We start from the raw sequence: 22,827 nt of genomic DNA, 5'->3' as shown, positions 1-22,827 counted from the left end.
GGCTGTACAGACAACAGCAGTGCAGTCAGCTTCCATGATATTGCACAACTCCAATTAGTGCCTCTTCTTGTGCGTTCTCCACCCAGCCATGCTCTATAATTATGATGAAAGGAAACATGTTGATAAAGACAAAGACTGCACTGGCGACAAAGGGGTAACAACGCCTTGTATGTAAATAGCTCGTGCCAGCCTTAAATATCTCCCTCTGAGGCATCCCACCATTCCCCACTATTTGACCTGGCTCAACTCTCAGAGATCCCAATGCTGATTACACGACTCTCGGTTTAGTCCTTTTCTATGGACTTAGTTCTCTTCTTGACTGCCTTTGGTTATCCCTTCCTTATTATGGTGTCAAAACTGAAAATTCATTTCAAGGTAAAAACCTAATTGATGATATGAGTGAAGGAAACCAGGAGGGACTGACAGGATTCAGGTAGACCGCTTCACTCACATGTTTCTTCACATTTCTGTATGTGTATGTGAGAAAGTTCATGTATGTACTGATACATATGTGGGGGGGGGGCGCGTGTGTAAGCTCATGTGTACAGGTGCAAATGGAGGCCAGACTATGGTTCCTCGGGTGCTATCCACTTATTCTGGGGTGGGTGGGTGGGGTCTCACTGGCCTGCAGCTTACTAAGTAGACTGAGCCCTCTAGCATGCAAATCCCTTAGATCCATCTCTCTCTATCTCCTAAGGCTTAGTTACAAACGCACACCACCATGCCCCCATTTCTTACAAGGGGTCTGGGGACCAAACTCATCCTCACGCTCAAGCAGCAAGCATTTACTGGTTGACCTATGTCACCCGCCCCTTCAAGTCTGCTAATTTACTCATTTACCCTATAACTTCATGGTGTTACCCGCTTGTTAGCTCCTCTCAGTCCTGCACTGATGCTGGAGCCCCCCGCCCCCATACCCAGGATACCATGCTCAGGATACTCAGCTAATGGGTGGCAAAAGTGAGATTTAAGTTCAAGTCCACGTTCTCCTAAATTTAGACTTCCTGAACTAGTGGTGAAAACTCTTAACCAGTTTATGGTAAGAGCAGATGATGGTTCTTTCTCTGGAGAAGTTCATTGGGCAACAACAGCAAAAACACATAATCCAAAACATTTGGGTCTAAGTAGATTAAACACAGGCGCAGGTTGTATTTCTGGTAAATCCAGAGTCTGGAACTTTCTTAGGAACTTAATTTGTCTGACCCAACATTGGCCCTGTCCTTCCTTCTTCACAGACCCACCCACCCCCCACCGACCCCCCAATCAGAGGAAGGAGCAGTGTGCTGAGGTTTAGAACAAAGAGGAAGCGGCTTCTATGCCGGGGCTGCCTGTGTGCCATGGAAAGGACACTGGCTGGGCCCAGTCACTCCACCGCTCTGTTTTGGAAACTCCCACACTCTACAAACTGTCTGGAATTCATTAGAGATGGGAAAACAGGCCGAAAGTCGTATTTCACGTTTTATTCAGCAGAAGTTTTGTGGAAAACAATTCGGTCATGTGGACGTGCCCCAAACCACCATCACCCTGTTTCTCAACCCAATCTCTCAGTCAAGTGACTGCAGACTGCTTCCAGCTCCACCCTCGCAGAGCTGGGAAGAAACTCCCCCCACTTTGAGATGTGAACCAGTCCTTAGGGGAGTAAAGATAGATGAACTTCAAGCCACACTCTTAGGTAGACCTGTCGTCCATACCCCTGGACTTTTGTGTCATGGAACCAACATTTTCCTTTTCTACTTAAACATAATTAATTTGAATGTTCTGTCACCTGACAGAACCTGTCATTATACATTATTTATAGCCAAAGTCTTTGCAAGTTTTCTATTTCAAGTTCATTGAGAAAAGTTACCCTCTACCACCTATTCATGGTTTTCAAAGTGTGACCTCCAGCCCAAGCCCTCACCAGAGCAACAGTTACCAACCTGTTTAGAAATGTGACTTTTCCGACCCTATCCTAGGCTACTAGATCAGAAGTGGGATGGGACACCCCAGGTGTCCCCCATCCAGAGTGTGGTATGCACTTGAATGATACACACTTACTAAAGATCACTGTTCACGTACATTCCCATAAATCCCATACCTCTACGTTAAATTATTCTTGGATTGCTGTTTCCAAATGAAAAGTTCCCTGATACAGAATGCCTTCAGGAAAAATTATGGAGTGTTCTTTGTATTGTCAGATCCAAGATAATCAATGATCACTGATAAAAAACCATCACCTGTTTGTTTGTTTCAGGAAGAAGGGTAGTTCTCTCTAGAAAGTTCTTTACCAGAGCTACATGAGTGATATGCAGTACCCAAGGAAATCCTGGGGTCCACTTAGGGTTCACTATTCAGCACATCCCTGAAAGAAACTAAGGGCATGCGACCAGGCATTGATCATGAAATTCAACTCTAAGGGCTGACTGACCATGTGAGAGGAACTGAACTTGGGAAAAGGAGAAACTCATAGGTGAAAAGAGATTGTCCAGTAGGAGAAATATGTAAGGGAAGGGAGGCTGGCTGCCAAGGAGAACTAACTGGAATGATGCCAGGTGTGTGTGGTCAAGAGAGACAAAGAGGGGTTACAAGGGAAAGACTCCAAAGTCAATGGAGTACCACAGAATATCACTGAACCTCCCCTTGCCACCCCGCTGCAAAAAATCCTCCCTTAACTGACTTTGTCACTCAGCTCCTGTTAAATTGTGCATTTCAGTGACTTTGCTGTGATGTCCAAGCAAACCCAGTCAGCTCTCTCATTCACTTCCAACTCAATGCAAAGCTTCTACCTGTAATCTGCATCCCTGGGACTGCATTCCAAGCTCCTGTCACTCGATGTTTGCTCACCCGGCATTTACCTAGACAAAATATTATTAGTGGAATGACAAGGGGAAATTACCATGCTATGATGAATGATGCAAGGTGTGGTTCCAAAAAGTCTGCAGTCTGGCTGCCTGGGACACTGCCGTCAGGGGCCAGCCTCTCGAATTAACTCTCCACGTGTATCTCCTTGCAGCAAATGGGCAGACACGCATGTCACAAGGAACTGCACCAGCCGCTCATGGTTGGTGGCCATGGTCCACCTAAGCTCTTGTGAATGCTTACTTTAACAACTGACTCTTCAAGAGGGCACCGCTGAAGTCACCCCATTCCTTTGCAAGTAAAGGGCTCTTAACTAACTGGTCATACTATCATAATTATTCTCGGTTATTCTCAGCCAACTGCAGTATAGATTGGTTGGCTGCAAAGGGCTCTACTGACCAATGTACTGAATCTGTACAGTGCCAATCTGCAGGCTCAGAAATACAACAGGGGAAAGCTGCTCCTGGAGTGACTTACTCTACTTCTGCTGAAAACGGAAAGATAAAGGTAGCCTAGACTTGACCACGGACATAACCATGTGTGGCTTCACCAACTTAACTGTAGAGTGCCATCTCTGCTAGTTTGGGAGAGTCCTTCGTCATGCCTGAAGAACAGTGAAGGCCACATGACGTCTAGGTCCTCTGTCAGACTTTACCTGGATGGTTCCGGTGCCTCAGTTAAATAAGAAGGTCATGTTTGTGATTCTCGTGTGTGATTCGCGTGTAAAAAGGAAGTGAAGTGAGTCTGACTGTCATTTTGTAAGTTCATAGATAACCCCAGCCATTACACCAAATAGATCTTCTCTGCCTTCTAGTTTCCTTCAGACGAGCCACACTTTTCCTGACGAAAGTATACAGCCTCAAATATAAGCTGTGCGTGTTTCCAATAGGGCAGGAAGCCACTTTTTCCAATGATGTCCTTGATCAGATGGAAAGTGAGGGAATTTGTGTGGGTGATTCAGCAAGTGACTCACATTGGGGAAGGGGCAGGGTAGGGGAAGGCAAAGCCCACACACATCTTCCTGAAGTTGCTCAATGAGACACAGCTTCTTATAGAAGAACCAGACTCCATCGCTGCCTTCCCCTAGACCTGAACTCACCGATTTAGATTGAAAATATTTGCCTTCTAACGATGTAGGATCTTTCCTTTTAAAAGCTGTCATTCCGAGTGTGTGTGAATGAAAGAACACAGCTATCGAAGTCCAAATGATTTTTCAAAAAGGACTGTTTTTAAAGAGGCCGCTTTAAAAAGCTGCCGTCTGCGGATGTCAGCGAACAAGAGCTGGGAGGAGCGTAGGAAGTCAGCTTCTTTTTTCACTTCTGCACCAGCACTAACGCTTCATGTCTGAAGGCACGATCCAGTGCTGAGACTCCCAGCTGGGAGTCAGGAAGATGGGCAGGTTTTATGAGATTTGCTGTTGAATCCTCATTTTCTCAGACTTTACCTTTACACCCAAAAATGTAACCCCAGGTCAAGCCAGAAGCCCATTCCTAGGCTAGGCAGGGTCAAATGTGACTTCAGTGCAGACACAGGGGGACAACCACACAGAGCCAGACCATTCTGAAGGAAATAAAAAAATAATAAAAAGCAAGACCCATCTCCACTCATAGTCGGGGGTTAATTTTACAAAGATAAGCATGAAACCTGACTCATCCAATACTAAGAAAAAAAACTCAAAAACAAGCTATAAATACTCACAACAAAGATTCATTACGAAGATTCATTTCTATTGCTTCTCTGCTTTTCTGTCTTAACCTTCAATCAGTCCTAAGTAGGTATAGGGGGAATTCTACTTACCACCAGCCTGATGTTAGCTACTTCTTAAACATTTCAAAACCTTTTAGTTTTGTAGAAACGTTGCAAAGTAGTTGTTCTACTCAAGGGAGTAGAACCTGAAGTTCAGAGAGGTTGAGTAACTTGGACAAAGTCACAGAGAGGTAGCACCTTTGTGTCAGGCATTCTCCATTATGTCAGGTCTTACTTCAAAAGCACTTCTTTCACGGTGCTTTCCCCACCCGTGGGACCCCACAATGGTTGCTTCTTTCTCAGTTACATTCCACCAATAACACACTCCACTTAATTTTCACCGCAAAAATTACCTTGTTGGAGTCTTTGGTTCATTATTAACTTAGAGGTCCTTACCTCCAAGAGAGAAGCACGGTGCTAGGAGAAACCATGGCTATCTAATTTGCATCTCATTCCCTGCAGCCAGCAAGCGCCCCAACATAGTAGAAATGCTTAATAAATGACTGATGAAAAGGGGAGAAAGGAATGGAGGCGTAAGAAGGGAAACAAACACAACCAGCTCCTTCTGGCTCCAGAGCTGTGCTCCTGCTTAACGTGACTGAGTGACTGACGCGCAGGGACTTAGGGAGCCATGAGAGGGCCCTCATGAAGTTGAGGTAGGACATTCAGCCCTGTGACTCTTTTCTTACCAAGTACCCTTATTCCCCTCCCCCAGAGCCCTGCTGTTCAGCCCACCCGGACCCAACTTCCAGCTCTAATAGAAAAGCACCAACAATGCCATATCTGTCGTGTCTGTGTGCCTGGACCACAGCATCTAGCACTTGAAAAGTACCCAGCAGTCATAAGGAAAGGAGTCACTGGAATCTCAGGACAAGGGCCTCATGTGAACACCGCAAGGGATAACCCCTTCATCCTCCACAGCATGCTTGACCCAACACAGAGGAAAACACTAAACAGAGAAACAAGAGACCTGTGTTTATGAAGCAACCTGGAGAAATGGGCTTACTGATGGTAAGAAGCCAAAGTGAGCCTTGGGAAATGCTGACACCAGAAGCAAAGAAAGGAAATTATAGCAGAGAATCTGGCCCTACCGCCACAGAAAGGGCAGACTTCGTGTCTTGGTGTAACTTTGCTCCCCAGGCCACACAGTATTAAGACTCAGAAAACTCTCTAAATAAACCATACACTCACTGTCTTCTAATACTGAAAGCTTGTGATTACCAGTAACTGTCTCTGACTTGCCTTCTTGACAATTTCCTCCAAATAATCCACATTTGGAGAGTGGCTAAACATGTTTTTATGATTTACCTCAATTAGACGAACCTAACAGTACAGCACATTTTATGCTTGCTACGCACATAAGCACACACACAAAAACAAGTGGGACTCTTTCTTGTTGTCCTTGACAGCTGACCAAAGAAAGAATAGTAACCAAGGATTTTTTTTTGTCCTGTTATTTATCCTAATACTACAAGTTCTGAAACAAAGCAGTTGGAGAGAGAAATTTAGTAACTTTGATTTGTCCCAAGATACATTTTTTTACACTGAGGTCCTATCCCTGACAGTAAAGCACATGTGACCTGTTCTAAAAAAGGATATTTTCCACTTCTTGCACAACTGGAGCAGAGCTAGGCATCAGCTTGTGCAAACTGCACTGCAGAACTCAAAGGGAATTAAATGTACACACACTTAAAGAAACTCTATAAATAGGAGCACTCGGGGAAGAGGAAATCTCCAGTAACAGGCAAAACCAACACTTAGAATCCCACTTTAATCAAGTGTTCTGTCTAATCATACACAAGCCTCATCTGCATAATGAGGCTGGAACATCTGCCAGGTTGAGGCACCTCAGTCTGGTTTATTCTGCTTATGATTCTATAAGAGCTGACTTATTGGTGAGAGGAGGAGACAATGCTACACACTAATTTTCCCAGGAAAGAAAGAGCTGCTATCATTTATCAAAGGCTATACTATGGGCTATACTCCGGGCTAGACTTTGCCTGTTTTAAAACTTACACCAATTTCAAGAAGATATGGTCTACTGGTCCCATCTTGAAGCCAGGTTAATGGCAATTCCACGAGATGATGTATCTTGAAGCCAGATGCTCTAGCTAAATGGCCAAGCCACGATCCAAACGCTTACCATGATCCCCTAGACCTGCCCACCTGCACCCACCGTTTGCTAGCATTGAGGAGCAAGCCCCTTCATGCCATCTCACGCCTTCTCAGCTGTTTGAGTATTGCTTCACTTTGAAGGTCAAACTCAAATTCCCTCATTCACTCACAGAACCACTGGCCCACACCACACCAACGCAGGTTCCTCTAATAAATCCCCATTGCTGATACCCACAGCAGGTCACAGTCTGCCTTGTATGGTCACTGAATGGGACGTGTGCTCTAACCCTCACCCCACTGGACATTCTGGCTGCAGGTTTGGATTCTGCACAAACACACACACACACACACACACACACACACACACACACACACACACACTCCCTTGTACAGGACAGTGCACACTAATTCATAAGAGCCTGGGAGGTCAACTAGACCCCCCCACCCTGTTTAAATAGGAGCCTTATCTACTGCTTGGTATGCCTCAGTTTCCCTCTGTAAAAAAAAAGGTGGAAAATAAAAATACAGATGCCTCAGGCTAACGTGAGAATTAACTGAGTCCACACAAGTTATGTTCAGAAGAGGCCCTGGCATACAGTCAGGACTAGATAATTTTAACACCATAATTAGTACCACCATTGTTCTTAGTTGTAAGCACCTCTTTGGGAAGATTAAGCCTATCTTATCTTTTTGGTTGTGAGCCTTAGCCTGAGCCATCTCAGAAGCCTGAGATTAAGTATATCTCATTCATGTAAAAACCCTCTGAACAGAGACTGGCACACGGCACATACTAAGTCTCTGTTAGCCATCATTACTGCTGTTAACCTGGGTATGCTCAGACTTGGAAACACATGCCGATTAGGGATTTTTATCTGTGTGCTGATGCCCCTTCTGCCAGTCTTTCACCTATAAACTGTTATCAGATGGATCAAAAATGTAAAATGTAAAAACAAATTTCTGAACACTTTGTGAGAAGGAAAGCAAAACAGAACTTGTAAGATTGAGGAAGTTTTATTACATAACAGCACTGGCCTTGGAGAAGTGAGCCGCAATGCACTAAAGACACGCACATTCCAGAGTGTCAGAGCCCACGAAGGAAGAAGAGTCCTATCTACACACACTTGCTGAAGGATGACCGTGTGACAGCAACGACCCCAAAGCTCATGCTGCTGTTAATTTTCTTACTCTCTCTAGGGAGAAGGCTACCAAGTTTAGAGATCACCAGGCCTGTCCAAGGTCACCCAGCTAGTTAGGGGAAAACGCAATGACAGAGTGAGGCTTTCAGTCTTCAAGCCAACGGTGCCCTGACAGATCAGAAGAGAAAAATCAGAAACAAACAAACAAAACAAAACAGAAAATATCCACAAACAAACAAAAGTTGGGAAGGAGAAGGAGAGGAATGGAGGGATACAGGAGGGAGGGATGAAAGGAGGGAGGGAGGGAGGGAGGGAGGGAGGGAGGGAGGGAGAGAAAAGAGAGGAGAGGGAGAGACTGAGATCAACTTGACAGTTTTGTTTTGCTAAGCACAGATTATTATTTTATCAAATTAAAGGACCTTTTTAGTGTAAAACCTGAAGGGGAACTCTCTACTGGGAAAGCCAGTGTGCTTGTGGTGTGTGTGGGACAGAGCAGTCTCTCTTTCTGTTTAACCCACAGGCTTATGCAAACTCCACACATCTCTCTTTGAATCCACACTTGGCACCGCTGTAGCAACCCATCTTGCCGTGATTAACTCAGCACTCGCTCACATTCCCATTTCTAATCTGCAGGAAATTTAATACTGTCCGAAACAGCAGTAAAATTTGTAGGAGGAAACCAGGGCCCAATGAAGCCAGTTCCTAAGTCTGCCCAGGAAAAGGGCTTCAGCAACTACAAAGCCTTGGGCTTCTGCAGAACAAAGTATCAAGACCGCAGGCCACACCACTGTGTCCAAAAGAGTTATAGCCCGCTTGCCCCGGAGCTCAAGAGCAGCCCTGCATTTCCCTCCTGTGACTTGACTTGACAGTGTGTGGATCTGGGTCTGCTGCGATTGTTTCTTCGGTGACCCACTGTGGAGAAACCATTCCCAGGAAAACACCATTCATCATGAGGACCTGTTCTCCTGGGTCTCATCCTACAACACTTAACCTGGTCAGTCTGCCCAAGAGGAGGTTCAAGGAATCTAAGTTCAGCAACATATTCCAAATACGTGAATATCTGGGTTGAGCCCCAGGGAAGAATATGGAAATTCATCCTTGAAGAAACCCTGCTGGGAATTTATCTCCAAAGGAACACAATAGTGACTATGAAGACATAAAGCAAGCGTGACAGACTGAAGGAGAGAGCAGCGTGTGTCCAACAAATAAGTACTACCAAACATTATCCTATATAGTGAACAGCTCTTTACAGTAAAGAAGCCTCCATCTCCAAACAACAAGAGCCCTGTGACTGAGTGTTCTAGACTCTGGTGACTCTGTAGTTAACAAAACACATAGAGAAATCCTTTCCACCTTGGAGCCCAGAAGTATATATATGCGCCTATGTATGTATATATATATATATATATATATATATATATATATGTGTGTGTGTGTGTGTGTGTGTGTGTGTATATATATCCACATACATATCCACATATATATCCACATTTATATATCCACATACACACACACACACACACACACACACACACACACAAATTACACTGTAAATTCCAATATTAACACTATGAAAGAAACACAGCCGGATAAGGAAGACTGAGAGCTTGGAGGGAGAGTAATTATAACACATGGTCCCAGAAGGCCACACTATCTGTACGATTAAGGGCACATTGAAAAGGAAAGTTAGGAGTTGATGGAGTAGTGAGTACTACAGCTGTGGCTGTCTGGGCAAAGAAAGGTCCAAGCAGAGGCAGGAGCAATGAATGAATGTCCAAAGGTGGAAAAGCCTGGCTCTTCTGAGAATGATAAGTGGCGAGAGATAAGGTCAGAGCTGAAGGGCAGCCTGACACTTATACTGCCTTGTGCCATTTGAAGGACTGAAAATATAAAGAAGAGCTGTGGAGGGCTTTGACTGGAGAGGACAGCATGATCTAACTTGAGTTTTAGCACAGGGCCAGATGATTCTTTGCTGTGGAAGCTGCCCTGTGCAATGTAAAGAAGCTAGCACATCCCTGGGATCTACCTGCTAACAGTTACCCACAACTCCCTCCCACAGTGATGGCTGAGAGTCTCTGATTTGGGGTTTGTGTACATGTATGTGTGTATACATGTTCGGATGTATGCACAGGTAGACTGTGTACTGGGGTGTGTGTCTGTGTGTATGTGCATGCATGAGAAGACTAGAGATCAACCTCGGGTGTCTCCCTCAGTCACTCCTCATTTGGTAATTTGACACGGTCTCTCACTTGTATCTGTGACTTTTTAATTCAGATAGGTGGCTTGCCAGTAAGCTTATCTCCGCCTCCCCAGGTCTGGGGTTACAACTGCCAAGCACCATGCCTGCCTTCTTCATGTGGGCTCCTGGAAAAGAACTCAGGTCCTCACAGTCGTGTGGCAAGCACACAAGTTACTGAGTCAGGTCTCAGCCTTAAAAAAGAAAAAAATCAGTTTAATAAGAACGCTGGGCGCTAAATTTAAAAGGTACTAAAACGGGCCAACGTTGAGAGAGCTAAGAGATTGCTGCAATAACTCAGGCAAAAACTGACACTGACTTGGTCAAAGTCAGAGCAGAGAAATAGGCAAGAAATGGGTGAATCCTGAAACAATCTATACCAGTGGTTCTCGACCTTCCTAATGTTGCAACCCTTTAATACAGTTCCTCATGTTCTGGTGACCCCCAACCATAAAATTACTTTTGTTGCTACTTCATAACTGTAATTTTGCTACTGCCTTGAGTCATAAATGTAAATATCTGATTATGCAGGATAGCTGATATTCGACCCCTGTGAAAGGGTCATACAACAGCCCCCACAGGGGTCACGACCCGCAGGTTGAGAATTGCTGATGGAGACAATACAGTGGGATGTCCTTGTTTTGAGAATCTGCAAGTTTTCATTACAACCTTTTTCCAACCAGGACTTTAAGGGTTCCCCAGTAGACTTCAATTGCAAGCAATGAGAAGGCCCTGAACTGCATTTAAAGTCACACAACAAATGTCAATGGTAATATCATTAGGACAACGGTCAAAAACAATATGTCACCCTCTCCAGAAAATTATTCACAGATTTTATTTAATGGGTCGATTTCAAAGAGCATACCTGGCACCTGCTGCTCGTACTAACGTGTGAAGCTGTTTATGCCCACATCCCCACATTTTTCCTTCTGTGCTAGCTAGCTAGCTCCAGAGGACACGTGCTCTTGTGTGCCATTCTTGCTGACTGTGAGAAAGAATAGAACCAAATCCTTCTACGTGAGTGTCAGGGCACTCGTTGGTTTTCCCCAAAGGTACTTTCCTCACTCCCTAAAACTCATTTAATGTAACAGCCACCATCCAAATGATTCGAACAGCACAGTTAATTCATTTCTTTCAGCAACACACACACACACACACACACACACACACACACACACACACACTCCCCCTCATTCTGGCCTTGTAAGCATTTGCTTATAGAAGCAAAAGCAGGGACTGCTCAGTAAAACACTGGTCCCTTCAGCCACATGCAGATAAAGCTCTAGTGAGCATAACCAACAATACGCCTTACACAGTGTCACTCAGAGCACCCAATACACCCCATCTACGGTCACATACAAATAGCCTTTATGAAAAGAAGCCACTAGTGAAAGGCTGAGTTTATGCATCTTGATGCCTAACACATTTCCTTCCACTCTGCCACAAGCATGTACAAAAAGCCTGCTCGAGCAAGAGCAAACTCTTCCCAGAGTTTGTTCCCATTACTGGATTCAAGGTCCTGCCCCAGCCCCGAAGGAAAGGAACCTGGCTCCACTCTCCAGCAGTTAAGACTCAGCTTCCTTCTCTCCCAAAGCAAGGATTCTGCCCCTCACTTCTGCCTCCCTGGCTCCTGAAAGGGAGGCCCTCCGCCCCTTTGCCAGGTAGGAAGTGGAGACCTCACTCATCCAGACCCTAGACAGTCGAGGTGATGATGCTTCCTGGGTTAGCCTTACTTCATCTCACAACCGAAAGGGTAGAAACAAAGTCACAGATTCCAGTGACTACCCCCTCCCTCCATAAACATTACAAATAAAAAGGGCTTCAAGGGTCCAGAGTGACCAAGGAGAGTTATAACCAATTCTGCCAGACAAGTAGCAATGAAGGGTGGTGTGAGGGATAACAATTCTGCAGAGGTACTGACTGTTAGGAGGCACCAGACTAGAGAGCATCTTCACTCCAAGCCCAAAGTTCTTGAAGCACCTGGAGAATTAAATGTGTGTAGCTGCCAAGGAGATCATTCCCAACCACCACAGGCCTCTAAGATAGCTTAATTGCTCCCTCCCTTCCTTTAGCATTTGCAAGGAAGAATGGGGAGACACGCCCACCCGCAACCTCCCCCCCCACCCCCCATCCACCCCACACACACTACCTCCCGCCCAGGGCGCGGGTGCTGTTCTGTGGGAGGTGGAAGGTAAAAGCCAGGTGAACTTCACTTAGAGGTCTCTCTAAGTAGTATGTCCCAGGGGGGCTAGACTACAAGGGAAGGCCAGTTCATTGCTACCCTGAAGCATCAGATCTCCATCCACCCCAGGCTCTCCCTCTCGGAGCCCATCAGCCTGCTTAGGATCTTCAGAAAAATTACTCCTGGTAGCACCAGATCACCGTCCCTGTCCGGTGCTCCTCCTACCCCACCTCGCGCCGGGTACCGCCCCAGCCCCCATCCAGCTCAGCAGCTGGCATCTGCAGTCAAGGGTCCCCAAGCCTGGATGACCCATCCCAAGAGACTCACGGTGTCCCAAGAGTGCCACTGTCAGATAACCTGGGATGCGAGCAAGTCATCTGTGAGCAGGACCCTAAATGCCAGGGGCTAGGTCGCCCTGTACCCCAAGCAAGGGCACGGGGTCCTTGTCCCAGAGCTATCCAGACTGGCTGTTCTCCTCCCAGGGTAGCAGGCGCCGGGCCCTTGGGCCTCCTGCCGCGCCTCCCTCCAGCTGTCACCACTCACCTGCTCTTCAGAGGTTGACTTTTGAGTTCGTAATAGGTTTTGGGTTCTTCGTGAAACTCCTCCCCGACTTCGAAATCCGCCACGATTCCCGATTCAGACTGCATGACTCCTGCTTGCCCGCCTTCCACTGCTTGGGACTTGGACCAGAACCCGGGCACCTGACAAAGATGGGGAGGGCCTCGGGTACCCCAAGACGCGCGCCCCGCTCAGTGCCCCACTCAGCCCGCTAGCCCGCTGCCCGCCCCGGCGCGGTGAGTTTACTCTCACACCAGGGCGGGAGGGGCCGGGCCCGGTGCGCTCTGGGATTTGTGGTTCTGCCCAGGCCCAGCATACCAGCTCTCCAGGATATCAGCTTCCGCAAAACTACAATTCCCAGAAGGCCAAACCGGGGAGAGGCAACGTGGTGTACACCGATAGTGCAAGTCCTGTTTGGATTCCTTGTCAATGTCAGCAGCTCCTCTCCGTGTCTCTCCCGTTTGCCTCAAGGATACAGACCTGGCTGTTTAATATTAATAAGAACGGACTCAGTCTGGGCTTCTACTGTCCCTCCTGGTTTAGACATCTGCGAAGACACTCGGAGCGTTCATTCAAAAAAATAAAACACTAAGGGGTTTTGACGCTAGAAAGTTTCGGTCAGAGTTAAAGCCCATTTTAAAAATAAAAGTGCTTTCTATTCGCCCCCGAGCTCTTCTGGGCTGCAGCGACACATCATTTTGTCCTCAATTGGAACAGAGTGTTGGAAACTTCACTTTTATAATGAAAGCGTTATTGGAGGAGTTGTTCTTGTGCCTTCCTTTTCTGGAACTCCTTCTGGGCTCCCAGAATACTCTTCATCCGTTGAAAGGCTTCTTTCCTTTTATCCAATTAGTCACCTCTAATCTAAAGCAGCACTTGAAAGATTCAGTTAATTTTAAAAGGCACCAAGTAACCAAACAGCTCACCACCGTCTGCTTTCAATTTCTCAGTTGGCTGGGAGTTCAAATGAGATTGTCCTAACATTGCATGCCGGTGCAGCTTCGAGGCACTCGGTTAGGTGATTATTAAATGGCTGCACTTTGGTTCATTTGTATGTCCAGACCTGTCTTCTGGTTAGTTCCAGCAGGACTCTTCATCGTGTATAAACAACAACGAATGCTTTGAGATATCGGTGTTAAGGGTGGCATTTTAAGATGGTAGAAATCCCCAGTTGTTCTAGGAAATCCTGTGCAATCTTAGACATGTCTGTTTCATTCCTAGAAACCTTAATTTCCTCATCTATGAAAGAAGAGATTAGGAAACCTGTTTGAGATGGTGTTGCAAGGTCAAAAGTAAGAAAAAAAATTACTTGCAATTTATATGCACTGGGGGCAGGCAAAATGGTTCAGCCAGTAAAATGTGTTTATTTGCAAACACAACCTGCAATTGATCCTCAGGACACTCGTGACGAAAGTAGGGAACTGTTAACTCCTGAAAGCCAACTTCTAACAGACAAATGCAGGTGCCCACACACATGCACATGCAGCAGACACACATAATACATGCATAGAACTTGTTAAAAGCTATTCAATGACTATTAATCTTGGCTTTCTTTCGGCTATCTTGAAGACATTCTTTGCAAATTCTCACCTCTTCTGTGTATTTTCACTTTCAGAAAATATAACCTAAACGATTATCCTAAGACGTCTACACTGATGGGTGGGCATCTCCTTGGCGTTACCCACTCCTATTCCTTGCCTCACAATGAAGCTTTTCCTTTTTAAATTTTATATCAGGAAGATCACGAGTAGGAGCAGGTGAATCCGGGGGAAATGTATACTGCATTGGGGTAGCAAAAACCAAAATTTTATCGCTGAATATTGTTCTTAAAATACTTCTTTGATCCTTGACTATGACAGCAGCATGACAGGGTATCTGACAGAGTAACTACTGGAAACTAGATTCAGAGGTGATGTTATGGAAGAGGGGATGTAAACCAAGTAAGCAGCATGTGTTTGGACTCCTAATCTCATCCAGGTCCTCCATAATCAGTGCTGGAATGTGGGAGCAGAAACTGATGGGCTTGGAGCAATTCCAGGATTGATGAGGTGTAAACCACAGATGCTCCATTGTGCCTAACAGCAAGCTTTCCTGCCCAATGTCACCCCCATTGAGAAACGCTGAACCTTTTCACTGTCTGAATCTCTCGGCCCACCATGAGCTCTTTTTCGCCTGAAGGAAGCTGTGTTCCTCCTTCTTAGAACACACAAATAGATGTACGTAGTGCCTAATGGCGCTCTGTTGGCCCTTGGAACACTGTCAAGACTTGTATCAGAATTGAGGCAAATGAGGCCTGGGATATAATGTTGGTAGAGCCTCGAGGTCCTTGGTTCAATCTTCAATGCTGCATAAACCAGTATAATGCTGTAATCACATAATCACAGCACTTGGGAGAGGTGGGTTCAGAGTAGCTAGAAGTTCAAAGTCATTCTTGCTTACACTGGCAGTCTAAGGCCAGCCCAAGCTAGAGAGACAACAAGGTCTTAGAAAACAAAACTGTCATAGAGCAGTCCATGTCACTCCATACGTGGGACAATGACTGATATCCCAGACCTAAAGGACCATTCTTTTTTTTTTTTTTTTTTTTTTTTTTTTTGGTTCTTTTTTTTCCGGAGCTGGGGACCGAACCCAGGGCCTTGCGCTTCCTAGGCAAGCGCTCTACCACTGAGCTAAATCCCCAGCCCCCTAAAGGACCATTCTTAAATTGAAAGGAAAAGTGAGAAAATTCAAGACTTCACTGAAGAACTCTCTGGGGTGTAGCCCTGAGCTGGAGTTGTCTTAAGATGGCAGACACATGAAGCTGCTATCCCCCAGCCCCTTGTTTCTTCCTGATCATTCTGCTCTCTGTTCAGAAAACCTTCCCAGGATTATCTGGGCAGTGCCATCTGTCACCCCTTGCCAAGTGGGTATGTAACTTTGTCCTGACCATTATAGAATCCCGTCTTTTAAAATAATTGTTGATTTATTGACAATTCCCTATGTATATATAATATATTTTGATTAGAATAAAGCCCCCCTTCCCTGTCTTTTCCACTCCCACCCCCCCCCAACACATCTTCTTCCCAACACAGCTCCCTTTTACTTTAGAGTCTATGGGGAGTTTGTTGTTGATGTTCGGGGTTTTTGTTTGTTTGTTTTTGTTTGGTTTGGTTTAGTTTTTTGGTTGGTTGTTTGGTTGGTTGGGTTTTTTTTAGCAGCTCATTGAGTCGAAGTAGGTTTACATATACATGGATGTGAGGTGATCTCGTGGATCCTAAGCAGTTTACCAGTGGCTCTTCCCCATATAACACGTTTTGGGCATAGTAATTCCTTTAGGAACTGACACCTGATCCTAACACCACATTTTGCTTGGAAGTTTTCTGCTCCAATAGTTCTGATTTTTGGAAGCATGGGATGGAAGAGAAGGAAAAATCTAGACGTCCTGACCCATGGTTACACAGGGAAGCTAAGCGAAAAGGTGGAGGAGAAGGAAGTAGAAACAAGCAGAAGAGATAGAAGCAGACTAGGGAAGCAGACAACCATGGTATTTCCACTCCTTGCTCCAACCAGGTCGGAAATCAGGAGTCTTTGGACTTTCCAGACAGATGAACGAAAACCTTTTCCTTTCATTGGAAGTGTTTCCGTGACCCAAGTGGCACAACAGAGCTTGGTGTAAGTCATCATTATATAAATGCTCTTAGCCTTTACGTGCAGTTTTCCATGGACGACCATACTGCTAGGCCACATGACAAAATGCTGTTCACTTGAAGAACCAGCTAGATAGTCTTCATCAGTGAGTTAAAACCTGGACGCAGATAGTGCTTAGAAACAGGTGCTAAGTCAGCAGCACTTACCTTTAAATGGAGAACTGTGCCTATCCGATGCATAAAGCAATAATTAGAACTTACAATTATTGTCATTGATACTACCTGTACTTATGTAATGCTTTACATATGCTCATCACATGAATTTCTTACCTCAACTCTCAGAGACATTGTGTGGCTGGATAATCAAGGGTCCTCCAGGTTCCAAGGTGTACACTGAACATGACATAAAAGTGAACAGGGCAACATTGAGTGGTTCGCAACAAAGCTGGATTGCATATAGTTTCCGCTCTTGGGAGACTCTCAGTCCCGAAGCTGAGTCAAGGCCTGTGACACAGTGAGGATGTGCTTCCACATCCAGCTAACTCATCAACTGTTTACAAAGTAACTACCCAGGGCCAGACACACTGTGCCCTAGCTGGGCATGAGGGAAAGATCAGAAAAACACATGTAGTCCACTCACTAAGGAAATAGCCATTGCCTTTTCAGAAATGGGAGAAGACATGATTTAATGCCGTGAGCATCTAAGAAAACAACATTCACAGAGGGTTGAAATAGTAATAAAGCATTCTTAGAGGAGTTATGACTCATCTCTTTTGAAAGAAGAACATGAAAAATTCAAGATGCACAAAAACTAAATGAGAGCCAAGCTCTGAGGTCTAGTCATCAATTACAAAGGGAAATATAAGTAAGGAAACTGTGTGGCTGGCACCTCAAGGATGCAAGCAGACAACCGAGAAATTCAGAACAAGATGCCAGTATAGCTTATTTTAAAAATGTATCTGGATATATTTTTCTGTGTATATGTCAGTGCACCATGTACATACAGTGTCCAAGGATGCCAGAAGAGGGTATCAGATCCCTTGAAACTGGATTTACAAACATGTGTGAGCTTCTGTGTATGTGCTGAGAATTGAACTCAGGTCCTTTGGAAGAGCAGTCAGAGCTCTTAAGCCCTAAGCCATCTCCCAAGACCCAATATTTCTACAGCTGTAATAAACAAATACAATAAACCAAAGGGGAAAGCCATCAGCTTTTAGAGATCTAAGAGACAGGTTAGGCCATGGGACTTAGACTTCAACTTTTAAAAAAGTAGAGAGAAAAAGGAGGTGTGTCCCCTAAATACACTGTGTGGAACGTATTTTGGCTTTCATTAAAACAAATTCATAGGCCAAAACTGAATAATGTTAAGGAAATAATTATCAAGTAGCAGTATGTTTTTGTTACTGATTTGTTTGCCTTTGCTGGGAATGGAACCCAGGGCTTCATAATAGGCAAGTGTTCTACCACTGAAACACACACACACACACACACAGACACTGTATTTTTTAATCTTTTTATCTCACAGACACATACAAATTAGTTATAAGAGATAACTTATTCCATTTCCTCCTTTTCTAATCATGAAGGGCCTGGGGACAGGGACAATGAGAAGTGAATGGTGAGGTACTGAAATTTAGTGATGGGATACAGGAAGTCATCACACACACACACACACACACACACACACACACACACACACACATTCTGTTTGTGCTCATGTTTGCGAGTGTGTGTAGGGGCCAGAATCACTGTTAGATATGATAGGTGATTTCAGACAACGTCCACCTTGGTTTTTGAGACAGTATATCTCAATGGCTGGGGCTCACCGATTCAACTAGGACATTTGGCCAGTGAACTCTAGGGATTCACCCACCTCACCAGCACTCAAGTTATAAGCACATCCCATCATGCCATTTGGGGGGGGGGGCAGTTCAAGTCTCCATGCTTGCATGAAAAGCACTTTATCAAACGAAATGATCTTTCTCCCAAGTCACTACATCATGATGACCAAATATTTTTGTGTAAGAAAGATGTCTATCATAATGATTTCTCAGTGTCTTCCACTTGATCTATTATCATTGGGGGAAGCACGTACCACAAGGTGCAAGCATAGCAGTTAGAGGACAGTTCCCTGTAGTTGCTTCCATTTCTACTCTTAGGTCAGTTCCACAGATCGCACGCAGACATTGAGCTTGTGTGACAAGCTCTTTATATTGGCCAAAGCATCTCAACAGTCACTTATATTAATTTTTTTAAATGAGTAATATTTCTGATAATAAAACTACATTAAAAAGCATATAATTCCCGAGAAAAATGAAAAAGGGACACAGGAAGGTGTGGAAACAGTTTTGTACATGGTGTGTTTGGAGGAAAGAACCAATGGAATTTTCCTAAGGTAGCCTCAGCAGAAGGAGGCTTGTGGCAAATGCACGGAGTCTCTGTGGACCTTCAAGGAATGCAGCACAGCCCAATATGCCAATCTGCCTGTAAGAGCAAATAGGTGGGTTGGGGATTTAGCTCAGTGGTAGAGCGCTTGCCTAGCAAGCGCAGGGCCCTGGGTTCGGTCCCCAGCTCCAAAAAAAAAAAAAAAAAAGAAAAGAAAAAAAAAAGCAAATAGGTAACGTATGCCATGATATAACTAGAGCTACCAACAAGGACAGTTAACATCAGTTGACACCCCGAACACAAGACCTTTGGACACAGAAAATGGCCACAACTACCAAAATAATTTCAGGGTGTTCCCCACTCCTTCATCTCTCTAGCATCCAGTCCAAGGTCAATGCTACTTTGATTGTTAGATCGGGATTTGTGTAGTTCCAGTACCCTCTTTCCTTCATACCTTCAGAGAATATAAAGTGTTTCAATTATTTTTCTATCTATTAATTACTTATTGCTACCCCCAAGGTTCCCTGGCAACAATAAACTTAACCATATATATGAAACCCCATAAGTTTGCCCAAACACCACTCCTTTTTAAACCAAATTTATTATTTTTTGTTTTTGTTGTTGTTGCTGTTTTAATTTTTTGTTTGCAGATCAGGCTGGCCTCTAACTCACAGAAATCCACCTGTCTCTGCCTCCTAAGTACTGGGAGTAAAGGTGTGTGCCTCTACTTCCTAGCCAGAATTTAATCTTATTCTGAATTTGAAAAAAAATATGTTCATGGAAAAAATGTCCCGTGAATGAAGAGGAGTTCCCAGGTGACTAAAAGGAAGCCTCAATGGGGAGGGGCGAGCAGGCACGATTTCCACATCTCCCGGCATATGGTATTCCTCTGTTTGCCAAGGCAGGAGAGTCTGTGCGGAGATGTGGGTCATTCCCAGGGGAAGCAAATGAAACCTCACAGGGTTCAGAGATGGAACATGAAAATCGTGTAGATAAATAAGTCCAAAGATGTAAGTTTGTGCCACGGTTTATCAGAATAATTTAATAACACATCCATTGCATTTCCTTGAGAATTTTATCAAAGGTTTAGATCTTCTTTCAAAAAATTATCAAATGCACACCCAAAATCTCATCTGAAGCTTCAGGGGTACTGAGGAAAAACCTTGGGGTCATCTATCTTGTGGCTTGCTGTAGGGAAAACAGACCCTTCCTCCCTTAGAAACCATCAACGGTCCAAGGTTTGGGGTGAGGAGTGGGAGCACCTGAGTCCCTCTCCGCCCCATGCTAAAGTCTTGACTGATTTGATCTTAGTGTGGAAATAGCAGCAAGTCAGACTACAGGAAAACCGAGTCCAAAGGAAGGCACCGACAGGAGGTTAGAAGGAAGCCTGGTAGACGATGGCTTTAGAAGAAGACATAAGAGTAGCATGGCATAGACTAAGCAGGTTATATTTAGGTAGGTCTGTGTGTCTGTGTGTGTGTCTGTGTGTGTGTGTGTGTGTGTGTGTGTGTGTGTGTGTGTGTGTGTGTGTACACATGTGTATGCATGGAACAGCAATTAATGAAAAAAGCTATGAATTAATTTAAAGATGAGCAAGGTGAGGTATACGGGGGGGGAGAGAAGGGAAAGGAGGAAGTGATGTAAGTTTGTTATAATCGAGAAGGAAAACAAAAATGAAAAGAATACAAGAAGAAGGATACAAGGTAAAGTCTGAGCAGCTTGGATCTGAGGAAGTCAGGAGGGGCTGGCTTGAGATTTCAGGTGCTTCGGTGACCTCAGAACAAGAGCCTCAGGGGCCACAGGAGTTGCTGACTGCATAGGATCATTTGGGAAGGGTCAATAGGACTAAGAGTTTTGGACTTTGGGGAGGATTTTACCTTCTTTAAGGCAAGTAAGTGGCGTTGATGGTTTGTGAGTGCTGAGCCCGGCAGGCAGCCATCGGCAGCTGCCAGCCAGGGCTCCCACAAGCAGGGTTCAAGTGCGATTACTCCAAACCCAGTGCTGAACAGTCCTGGAGGCCATGCTTTTAATTCTTGTTCCAGGGTGTCTGAGGTCACAGAGCCCGAGGAAAGGAGGACAGCACAGAACATCTTCTGAGGAATACAACAGAAGGAGACAAATCCCGAAGTGAGCATTTCTATGTCTCTGCTACTAATCACTTCAGGTAGGGTAGCTTTCATTTGCTTAGTGGGTTCTCGTTCACTTGTGTGAGGCAGGGCCTTATGTATCCCGGGCTAGTTTTGAACTCACTGCCTAGCAGCACACGACCCTGACCTTCTGACCATCCAGCCTCTACCTCCCAAGTGCTGGCATGTAAATGTATTTATTTTCTTGTTGGAAAAGTAATATTGCTCATTATTTAAATTTACAAAATGTAAGTTAAAAGTAAAATTTAATACCTATAATTCCAGTGTTGAAAGCTATTCATACTTAAACATTTGATGTCTTAAGCATGTTCTTACAAATATATCTGAAGAAATATTTTAAAGATCATAATTATACTGCCTTGTCTCTAACATTTTCTTTTTGAATATTTGTAATGGATAATTTTCACTAGCTACAAATTATTTTGTATTTTAAAATATCTAATATTCATTATCATATAAATTTACTAAAATTCAGTTTTTTAAACTCTGCTGTAATAGATCTTAGGTAGATCCCATGGTCATAGGTACAGATGATCTCATGAATTTTCAACCATAATATATTTCCCTAGAAATCAAATCACTACTCCAAAAAGCATCCATGTTTATTAGAACTTTGTCAAAAAGAACTTGGTTTTCTAACACTAATTCTCTTTGATTCTTGCTTAATTTCAGTTCTTTCTGGATTCCCATTGATTATGAGAGCAAGAGGCTAAGCTCTGTAACATTACCTACCCAGCTCTTCCTGTCCTGCATTCCTGGCCACTCTTGTCTATTCCTGTTATTCCCATGGCTGCAATAGACAGCCTTGCTCAATACCTGACAGTCCTTGCTCAGTACCATAATTTAGATATTAAAATTCAGTTCGACCATTATAGGAAGACTTGCCTGACTTTTCCCCGCTCTCAGCACATCCCCGGATCATTCAGTGGCCCATTCCTAAACTCAGTGCAATAGACTGTTTATGATGCACTGCTGTATTCTCACTGTCTTCTTAACTTTCCAGAAACTTCCACCAGCAGCAGCCACACACATATCTAAAACACTCCACCCGTTGCCAATTCTGAGCATTCCGAATCATGTGAGTGGCTGATTTTCAATAACTGTGTTTGTGCTAATAAATAAATTGACCATGAGCAAGAAATTAGTCCCATTTCCATGACTGTAACAAAATGTCTGATTCAGACAACTTATAAGAAAAAAAGAGAAGCTTATGTTGACTTGAGATTTCCGAGGTCTCAGTCTGGGACCAGGTGACCTCATTAATCTCAGCCTGTAAAACCAATGTGTTTTGACAGGGGCAAGTAGCTGAGGAGGCTATGAGAACCAGGAAAAAATTGGAACCCCTAACACCCCTTTAAGAACACACCCCAGTGGTTTAAATTCCAAGTTCCCATCTGATTAAGGTTGCCTACTACACCTCAGATATGCAGGTCTTTAGAGTTATTGATCCAGACCATAGCAGTCATATTTGTTCCTTTCTGTAACAGTGACAGTGACACTACAAATGGAAGTGTCGTCTGTCGTGTTCATGTGTGCACATTCAGTAAATATTAACGGAGCAAAACAACTGACTTTTCCATCATCAGGGCTCTCCCCCAGTCTAAATTGATTTATCAGGGTAGAAATTAGCCTGTGTCCCCCCCGGGCACACTGCAGACAAGGAGGCTGCCATCTCTTTGTTAAAACAAGAGACAGACGTGTTAGCACACGCTACTGGGTGATTTGGAGAAGTGCACTGGAAAATAACTGGATGGAGCCTACTTAGCACTTATTAAAGGAAATAATCAGAAGCAGAAATAAACCGAGATGCCCTCACACTTCCTGTTGGGAAGGTCGCAGAGTCGATCCTCAGGAGATC

The 22,827-nt window shown here is 44.4% G+C and overlaps 1 protein-coding gene across 6 annotated transcripts in view; it reads right to left on the bottom strand.

The window, feature by feature from the left end:
* The window catches only part of Mitf (melanocyte inducing transcription factor), a 212,115-nt gene extending 199,019 nt beyond the window's left edge, over positions 1 to 13,096 (bottom strand). For 2 of the 6 annotated variants that reach the window (XM_039107089.2, XM_063285575.1), the window contains exon 1: positions 12,797 to 13,094. In XM_039107089.2, coding sequence (XP_038963017.1) covers positions 12,797 to 12,900 — 104 coding nt within the window. In that variant the 5' untranslated portion in view covers positions 12,901 to 13,094. 6 annotated transcript variants of the gene reach the window in all.
* Between the last annotated feature and the right edge of the window lie 9,731 nt (positions 13,097 to 22,827).

The sequence above is a fragment of the Rattus norvegicus genome, chromosome 4, assembly GCF_036323735.1.
Source record: "Rattus norvegicus strain BN/NHsdMcwi chromosome 4, GRCr8, whole genome shotgun sequence".
NCBI classification, from domain to species: Eukaryota; Metazoa; Chordata; class Mammalia; order Rodentia; family Muridae; genus Rattus; species Rattus norvegicus.
This window is presented reverse-complemented; position numbering and strand designations above follow the sequence as displayed.